This window comes from Rhipicephalus microplus, chromosome 7 (assembly GCF_043290135.1).
Source record: "Rhipicephalus microplus isolate Deutch F79 chromosome 7, USDA_Rmic, whole genome shotgun sequence".
Lineage (NCBI taxonomy): Eukaryota > Metazoa > Arthropoda > Arachnida > Ixodida > Ixodidae > Rhipicephalus > Rhipicephalus microplus.
The window spans coordinates 104,868,840-104,878,742 of record NC_134706.1 but is presented as its reverse complement, the minus strand read 5'-3'; the positions used below and the strand labels follow the sequence as shown (position 1 = coordinate 104,878,742).

General features: G+C 42.5%; 1 protein-coding gene across 1 annotated transcript; it reads left to right on the top strand.

Moving 5' to 3' along the window:
- Positions 1-536: 536 nt before the first annotated feature.
- On the top strand, positions 537-5,327 carry LOC142767829 (uncharacterized). The gene is made up of 3 exons (XM_075870067.1): positions 537-1,236; positions 3,162-3,369; positions 4,936-5,327. The coding sequence occupies exons 1-3, from the start codon at positions 769-771 to the stop codon at positions 5,325-5,327; spliced, it is 1,068 nt and encodes a 355-aa protein (XP_075726182.1). The 5' UTR covers positions 537-768.
- The last annotated feature ends 4,576 nt before the right edge of the window (positions 5,328-9,903 follow it).

Genomic DNA, 9,903 nt, shown 5'->3' with positions numbered 1-9,903 from the left:
GTTTTTCTTAACACTGACATTTATTCTACGCCTTCGTTCGATCAGCGCCACCGATGTCGGTTATTACTTGACGCTCACGCGTTCAAAATGCCCACGTGTGTTCTTGTCATTCCCGGGTAGATACTAATGGTCAATCACCTGTGGCACATGCCCGCATACCAGTGGCCCATACCCACCCGTGCGTATGCGCCACTGTCTGGCGGGAAGTGTTCCACGAAGTGCGCGACGAGATTGTGACGTTATTCATGTCTTAACCTGCGCGTTATATTCGTCGAACCATCTTACCCTCCCGTGCTAATTTTGGTTCACATCAAGTTAGGGGGCGGACAACGAGAGAACCCAGACGTAAGCGGCTACATAGATAAAAGCGAGTTTTAGCTTGTACGTATACTTCTTTACGTTACCGTGTTACCGGTTTACGTTTACCGTGTTACCGGCGCCCGAGTTTTGGCAGCGTTTTGCTACACATACGGGAACCTTTACGTCCGTACGAAAAAGTTTACGTTCGCCGATGATGATGATCATGGATGCACACATATTCGTTTTCTTTTAAATAAAACTTAACCAGCGCTGCGGTGCAAGTATAATAACTTTTAACATGTAAAATTATCAAGTGTTTCGGTGCTATATAATTACCTAACCCATTAAAGTTGGCTGCGTGCAGAAGGCTATAAGGAGCCACCGCATAATTCTTTAAGCCTCTCTGGCTAAGCCTCTTTGGTTGAACGGTCAGCTGCTAGCCGCATTCGCAAAGAAGTGGTCGTCGACATGGCAAAGAGTGTGCTCCAAGATCCATTTCTGGCTCAAAATCTGCCGTGGAAGTACATCGACGATCTACTGATTATGGATCTGCTACAGCCGCAGCCGCGGAGGAACCTTCACGAGAACGGCGTGTTGGATATCGACGCCATCGATGGAACCACCTTCTATCGTAACTTCAGGTTCCACAAAGGCGATTTGGATGACTTGATCGCTGGCCTGCTCATTCCCGGCGAAGTGATGAGTGCGCAGCGCGTCCGAGTGTCAGATCGCGAGGCTTTGTGTATGACACTGCGGCGCCTCGCTTATCCAAATCGACTTTGTGACCTGGAGACGATATTCAACCGCCACAGCTCCGTGATCTCAAGCGTGGTGTCCAAAGTAATGTCTCACATCGAATATTATTTTGGACACCTGCTTGCAGATCTCACAGTCCATGGCTGGATGAACCTCCAGAACCTGCAACTGTTTTCACAGGTAAGCATGAAAGTCGATCGATTTTGTGCGAATATCACTTTTCTTTTTGTACGAAGCAAAGTCGTAACATGTCCAAAAACTGGCAGAATATCCATAGTAGCTGGCGTGAAAGTTGAAACGACAAAATATGCCACGTTTATTTCAATTACTGATTTCAATTTCGTTGCATTGCGAGTCTACTAAATTGGCGATTTTACGGCATAACACCAGGACGCTGCAGTAAAAACCTTGGTTCAGGCTGGTTAAATTCATTAAAATGCGTCTGTTCGTTCCTCGAAGTTTAAAATGTTCAGTTCGCGTCGCAGCGAGTTTAAAAGATATATTCGCACACGCTGAGAGAATACATCTGTACTACAATTTTGAGCTCAGACAAACATGGGCACATTCCAGCGATCACATTACATGTAAATGTGGCAGCTTGTGTTGTTTTTGCAGCCTGTTTATTCTTTTGCAACCCTGTTTCTACTGTGGAAGAAGACAATTACACACAAAAAAACAACAAACAACAGGTCAATGAGACCACAAGAATGCAGTGCAATGACCTCTTGTGCGAATTATTTCACCGGAAATCCTTGATAAAGTTGTTTGGATCCATCCATAACGGTATTCCGTGTGAGCCATGTATGTAATACAAATATTACCGCACCGGTAACACTTGTTTCAAGAACAAGAATGAAAGTAGAGCACCCATTATGTGAGATATTGGCATCAAACAGCTGTGACACTGAGAAAGGAAATATTATGCTAGCAGACTCATGTGGCAACACACTGAGGCTCATCGAGACTCTGGTCAAGCTGTGCATCTGTGTTGGTTGGTGTCAGCAATAAGTTGGCGAGTTTGATTTCAAGTGAATGCAGTGGAGAAAAAACTTACTCATTTTGAGTCCGAGGGGGAAATTTTTAGCGAGTCTGAATCGGAGCAAGTGCCCAGAGCAAAATATATCTTTCGAGTGAGTCTAAGCGAGCTCCAATACTCTGGCTGGCTTCTCATTCTACGTTTACCTTTATATTTGTTACTAAATTGCTACTGTGCATAATGTTTATGCTTTAAGTACTCCTAATTGTTGGCCTTCTAATGTGACATGAAACATCATTTGCATTTAGTGTCCTTTTAATTCAAGGAGCACAAGTCTAACTGTAAGTTAGGAGAGGCACGCATAATTCACCTTTCAATTATATTGCATATTGCAGTGCGTCTTTGTGAAATGTTAAGTGAAAATGTTTGTCAGTAATGGATTCAACACTGACGCACTGGGCACAGCTTGTTCTTGAGCACCAATCTCATGCTGTGTCTGCTTTTATCATTGAGTAAGCTATGAATATGAATGCTTCTAGTAAACTCATAAGTGTGCTTCACAAAAGCAGCAAGCATCATAAACAATAATTGCTACTGCTTTCTCACATATGGTTACTGCTAAAATAAAAAGACATCATTGTTATATTTGGCACTGTTTACCTTTTTGGAATATAGCCTGGTCCAAAAAGGGAAATGTCCATGTTTATGTATCAATCCCCCGTTACTGTAACTGCCACTGTGATGTGCACTCCTCGACTGCTAAGAACGTCATTTGTTATTTTGAGTTAGCTTATTCACTGCCTGGCATGAAATGATTCAACTTTTGATGCCCCTTAGAGTTTTGAAAGACAGAGTGAAACTCTGCTTTCTGTTATGGTAGAAGTAAAAAGCAAAGTGCCCTCTACTGCGGGTGGTGGAGACAGTAGCGTAAAACCAGTACAAGAACAGCTAGAAGGCAAGTGAGAATATTTCGTTTGGTCACGCTTGTTGTTTGTTCGTGTGTCTCGGCTGTCCATGTCAAGTAAAAGAGCAAGGACAATGTTTTTTACTAAGATTATATATGAAAACTGTACTTGTGCATAAATGCTATTGGCAGCTGCTTCATCTGTTCTTTTGTTATTCTTTTTAGGCCGTGCACCAGAAAGGTGCTCCACTGAAGAACTGCTGGGGCTTCATAGATGGCACGGCACGACGAATTTGTCGGCCGTCTAAGCTTCAGCAGGAGCACTACTCTGGGCACAAGCGCTTCCATTGCCAGAAATATCAGGCTGTTATGTGCGCCAATGGAATTATTTGCCAGCTAGATGGCCCATACAGGGGACGGCGTCATGATGCTGGTAGGTGCTGCGAGTAAGGTTTTGCCTTTGCAGAAACTCTGCTTGTAGCTGTCAAATGACAAATTGTCATATCACAAACATACCTAGGTCATAGCTCATGCGCTAAGAACCTAGCTGAACAGTGAGCTTTTGGTGTAGTGTTATTGTTATTTTTCTAGGGCAGTATAATGTCAGCATATTGAAATCATATTTTTGACTTGCAGATGGCAGGCAGCTATCCTGTGAATAGATATGGCTAAGATCACTGTTAGTGCATGAGGAAGCCTCTGTGGCACAAGCACATAGAACACTGTTTCAGTTTTAGGACAGTTGCTGAAGGAAGCAACCGCAGTAGGTACGTAGCTGCGATTGCCACCACTCCCCATGCATTGAGAATAAATTACTAATAATATACCACTCACTTGAGTTAGTTCTGAGAAATATTTTTCAACAATATCGATGAATAGGTCTCCTCATCTAAAAGCCATCTTAATGTTTGACCGTGTGGCTGAGTACAACTCCTGGATTTTTTTTGTGTGTGTGTGACCACTGCTTCACAGTCAGCTTAAAATAATTGCATTCATGTAATTAAATGTGATGCCACATGGTCAGTGACATTCCAAAGGGTGTTCATGCACACAGTTGCATGAAGTACAGATTGCTGAGAAAGAAGGCTACTTGATCTTGCATAATCTTTTTCAACCAATTCATCTGTATATATAGTGACTACCAAGATCTTTTTCAACCAATTCATCTGTAAATATAGTGACTATCAACACTGTAAGCCAAGATGCCATTCCAGCTACCAAAGTTTTCGTTTCACAGTACACCAAATTTTGCAATAGCATGAAACCAGACTTCTCCGCTGTGGAATACAGTTGGGAGGTGAATGTTCTGATTTCAACATTAACTCAACATTACAGGCCACATACAGCTACTATGTTTGCATCAGCATTCTTCACTCCACTTGCGCTCATTACTAGGAAACCATTGTTCATAATTCAAAAAGTTCTTTATTATTATTTTCTTATAGGGTTTATGGTAGTGCAGTTAAATATTCTGATGATTACAGTGCAAGCTAAACATTTCTTTGTTACATGCCATGCAAAAAAGTCACACGTAGTATTTTCACATCTGTCACACAATAATCTAATCAATTGCACTGTATACTGTTCCTTAAACGATCTGGTAAATTTAACTTGCCCAAATTGCTTCAAGATCCTACAATGTGAAAAATTACCTCCTTTCTTGGAGCTGGCTTCAAGGAGACTTTGTCACTTGCAGCCATGTGTAATGAACTTCCCAACTTTTAACGTTTTAGCTGAAATATTAGTTAGTTTGCTAGAAAGTTGTTAGATTAGCTTAAATGGCATATGGTGTCAAATGCAGGTATGCAGCATGTCTGGGGAGAAGACATGGTGTAGAGCCAGCATGGCATTCTCTGCCATTTTTTACAACCATGTTGCAACAAATGGACACAAAAAATACTGTTGACACTGAACCTTGTGTTAATGCTGTGCACTGACACTCATGCATCAGCCAAGTTCTGGCATAAGAAAACTTGTGACACCTTTTGTTTTGTTGCAGGCATACTGAAAGACACCAGGCTGTACGAGAACATTGTCAAGGTAGCCAGGGGTAACAAATATGTCATTTATGGAGACCCGGCCTACCCATTAAAGCCTCTGCTCCTGAAGCCTTATGGAGGTGCCCGCTTGCAGCCCTACCAGGCGCACTTCAACAAGTGCATGAGCACTGTACGGCAGGCTGTTGAGTGGGGCTTTGGTAAAGTGGCTGCAGACTTTGCATTTGTGGACTTCCACAAGAACTTGAAAGTGACGTGTCCGAGAGTGGGAAGGATGTACAAGGTCGCAACACTTCTCACCAACTGCCGCACCTGCCTGTACGACAGCCAGGTGTCTATGTACTTCGGCCTTGAGCCACCCTCACTCGGTGACTATTTAGTTCCTTTTAACTGATCAAATCTTATTCTTTCATTTTATTTGTTTTCAAATTACTGTATTAATATTTTTTTCTTTATACACAAGAACATTTGATTTGTGCAGAAAGTCTAGTGTCGAATGATGTTATGGTATTGTATTCAAGTGCGTGCCGTGATATGACCCTGATATATTGATATGTGGGGTTTCACGTCCCAAAACCACCATATGATTATGAGAGACGCCGTAGTGGAGGGCTCCAGAAGTGTCGACCACCTGGGGTTCTTTAACGTGCAACCAAATCTGAGCACATAGGCCTACAACAATTCCTCCTCCATCGGAAATGCAGCCGCCGTAACCGGGTTTCGATCCACGATTTGCGGCTCAGCAGCCGTGTACCTTAGCCTTTAGACCACCACTTTGGGGCGTGATATGACAGTGGAGGACATTGAAAAAAAACTGGAACTGGCGTGTAGAAGCAAACAGAATTAATAAATAAAATCCTACTTGGAGAAAACCACGGCTATAGTTCTGAAGCATGAGAAGAGAGGGAAGCAAATTAAACTGAAAAAAGAAGAACTTGAGGTGGGAAAGCAGCAAGCTGACAGGCCATTCATCTCAGTCATTGGGTTTTCTGATATGAGACAAGGCATCTATTTTAGTCTACCAGAGACCTGAGCACCTGTTGTTCTTGGCTGTGGGTTGCTTGTGTGCTGCTGCTGCTGAGAAAACGTTCATGTACCCTTGGACTAGTGTAAGCAGTCGGGCTCTGTGTCAGAGCTCAGATTCTGCTGGAGTCCAACAGAAATCTATTGGCCGCGAGATTGAGCAAAGTCGTCGCCTGGTGCATTGCTCTGTGCGTCGTCTGCTAGCCACGTCATGCTTGTATGTGCGCGTACGTCTTGGAAATTTTCAAAGTGTGGTTTGTCCAGTCATGTCAGTGCGAGTGTAACTGTTTTACCTATGCCTATAACGACGTACGAGAGCATTTTATTTTTCGAATGCTTATGCGTTGTAATAAGATCAGCGAGTGCAACTTTCCAAAGTGCCGTTTATTGTCGTTGTACCCTCCATTCACCAGAATGATTTCAGAGTGGTTGCCGCTTTCTGTTTCAAGCATATCACAAAATGCTCTGGGCATCCTCCCAAACATGAGGACTATTAAATAGTGTATAAATGCAGTGTGTTACTAGAAAGACTCCGTAGCAAAAAAAAAAAGAGGCTCTAGGCCATACATTTGGGTGTTGTTGGTAGGTGTACAATTACAGCACTGCAGTGTATTGATCGTGCTAGGAGCCTTAGTTGTGTTTATTTGACCGTGGTATCGCTACATAGGAATATTACTACCACATAAGCAGTGACACATCGGTACTTAAACTGTACTCAAAACAGAGTTACCGCGTGCAACCGTGTGCTTAGATTTAAGAATGCTTTAAAGAAGCCAGGCATTGGAAATAATTCAGACGGCATGCCTTATATGTAATGTAGTGTAACATAACTGAAAATTTCATCTTTGTTACATTGTCTTCAGCGTTTATGTGTCATTGTTAGTGACTGACTGAAGGCAGTAATAATTTTTGTAAAAAAAAAAAAAACATGCTTGTCTCATTAATCAGGCTTTTGTTGTAGCACTGTCATGCACGTATTCAATCGATGAAAGCTTTCTGCTGAACTCCTATATAAGATTTTTATGTTATTACTCCTGCGAGAACATGTGCGTACATGTGGTAAATGCAGTATAGTGTCAGTTCCTGAGCCACTGAACGAAGCGCGGCTGCGAGTATTTGTATATGCGCCGTCGACCGCCTATCCACACTTGCGCGGGTGCGGTGCTGGCACCTATAGCCCGATCTTTGGGAGGTTGCCCGATATGACAAATCCTTGAGCCGCTAGACACCAATGGCTAAGGTACCCTTTATTGGCTGCTGTGCTTCGCTTTAGGCATCTTCTTCATAATCTACCTTGATGAGATCAGCTCCTGTGTCATCCCTTCTCTCTGCACATAACAGCATGTTAAAAACAAAGTAGTGCATAACTGTCTGACACTAGGCATGTAGCTTATGCCTTTCTTCATGACTTATCTTCAGATGAAGGGGTGATTATTTCTACACTGTTATCTTCTGTTTTTTTCGGTGTTATGTGTTCTGGTTTAAGTGCAGTCGTTCTCTAGCGGTGTCAGTTCTTCAAGGAGTGTTTAGAAGATGCCCCTGACATTCCAAAAACAACAAAACTTGCTTGTTGTGCCAATAGAACCTAACAGGTACTCATGTCTGCATTTTCCCATTAGTCCATTGTAGGATGGTCTGTTGAAGGCCGCGATTAAGTTTGGTGAACTACATGTGTGTGTGCGTATGCACATGACAAGGTAATCATGGTGGTGTTATCGGGTGGCTCCACTCCTAAAAATCTCCAACTTTTTTTATGAACCACGACTTAATGAAAATACGGGGATGAGAGCCAGACACCTTGCTATGTGGAAGGAGTGAAAGCAACTACCTGTAGCAGCACCCTCTGCCGATGCTCGTGCTCTAAACCCATTTTTATTTATTTGCAACACACCTTAAATGTATTTAGAGCAAAGTTTTATGCCCATTTTGCAAAATATGCAGATATATATATCCATTTTGATGCACATAGCTGGGCAATAATGGTCAAATATTTTGCAAAGATTGCTTGTGCTAAGTCTGCGAAATAGCGAGTGCCAAAAATGAGACACCCAATCAAAGTTACGCACCACGCAGAGTTTCACACCAATGGCACACTTAATTATGCTTGTTGAGTGCTTCTGATGGGACTTCGTACACGACTCTGAAGACTTCTGTTATGTCTGTTTCAGCATATCTTTCTTGCTCACGCATACCCAACACACATAAAAAGGCCCTTAAAATACTTTGTGCCTTTTAGGTTATGCATTTTTAGGATTTGTGGTTACATTGATGTATAATTTGATGGGATGTTTGCAGTTGCATAGATGTATATCTGTTTGGTGCTGAAAGATGTGTATACTTTATGCAGGTTTCTGCAGCTGTGTGAAAATGAAGGATTGTTCAGTATCTCACCCAGTGTCGATGTTTTGAAATAGCATACAGTAGTCTGGAGTAGAAAAATCATTGCCTAGGATAGAGACTCATTGCTCACTCAAAGTCGCAAAGTGTGCATGAAATTGTGACATAAACCTGGTGAAAAAAATATTTGGTTTTATTTTGTTTCACATATTTCATTACTAAAGTCACTACTCCGCTGGGGCACTCAAGGTTTCTAAAGCATCTTTGTAAAATTTCAGGTACAACAAGCATCACAGAATGTATCACATGAGACCACAAAATGAAAACTATTTTAGCCGAGCCAGACACGTTGATCTACAAAGTGAAAGCAAGAGGCAACAACTGAACAAGAGCCGGCTAAGCAATATAAATATACTTAAGTTTATTGTCTATCACATAATTAACCGACTAGATTTATTGAGAAGTAGCTCGGGGACATTCAAGATCTTAAGTACATGTAACAAATTTCAGGTACATCTAGTATCACAATAATATATCATGATAGCCCCTGCAATGAAGACACTTTCTGCACAGCCAAAAAATTTCATCTAGCTTTGGACCAAGCTGGGTATGCACAACACCTTAAAAGAAATAGCCAAATCACAATGCATTTCGCAGCTTGAATGCATGTCAACCACTACCATAAGAAAACAAATTATGAACAAACTTGGCACAATTTACCACCAGCATGGCCAGAAAATTTATATCTCAACAAAAATTGGAAACACCGTTGCAGTGGCTAATATTCATGGACACGTGCACCTCGACTACAACAGAGGCCGACGAAAGGCCAAAGCGGAGGCTTTGATTTGTTTTTTGCATGCTTGTTGATGTGACTGAGTATTGTAATATTGACAAGGGTCACAATTACACTGCCGTAAGAATAGACAGGTTTCAAAGCTGAAATTACATGCAGCATACGCATGGAACATTTGGAAATAGCAGATGAAGTAGTCAAATTGTTGCAGGAAAAAAACATGCACACGAGTGCAGAGTTGGTGTTTTGACAGTATATGTAGTGATTGCACAGGGTGTGATCAGTCAGGTCAATTCCTCTAATCTAAGCGAGCTTTCTCATTTTTTTTAGTGCAACATCATCTTCCCGGCAAGCGTAACTCCATCCGGGTACAAATCACGGAGCATTAGTTAAGGCGAAGTATATATGGTTTGAGCCTGGCGACACGAACGTCACTATCAGAAGCTCAAAAGCGGAAAGGGCCATCGTCGACCTTTGACAATAAGTATCGGCCACGATCCGTTAATAACTGTGGAAGGGTGCTGTGGTGTAGAGTAACATCGGGGAGTAGAAAGTCCTCAACATCCGCTGCACAGCTGGTCGGCATTGCTTGCGCAATGGCGTATCTTGCTGCATAATCTATCACAATGGCAACCCACCTGTAGCGAGAGAGGAAGACGGCACTGCGGCCAACGTGGTCGTGTCAAACTCGCTGCTTTATTCGATTGCCGAAGTGGAGCTGCTGCGGCTGCCACGCCAAAACCGCCAGGCGCGTGAGCTTGTTCTAATCCTCACGCAGCTCGAGCTAGCATCAGCTGCGCGAGAGGCGCAGCGC

Bases quoted from the DNA above. Each gene is read 5' to 3' on its own strand.
- LOC142767829 (XM_075870067.1), top strand. From the start codon at position 769: ATGGCAAAGAGTGTGCTCCAAGATCCATTTCTGGCTCAAAATCTGCCG. The intron at 1,237-3,161 runs GTAAGCATGAAA...TATTCTTTTTAG, and splicing joins ACCTGCAACTGTTTTCACAG to GCCGTGCACCAGAAAGGTGC. The intron at 3,370-4,935 runs GTAGGTGCTGCG...GTTTTGTTGCAG, and splicing joins GGGACGGCGTCATGATGCTG to GCATACTGAAAGACACCAGG.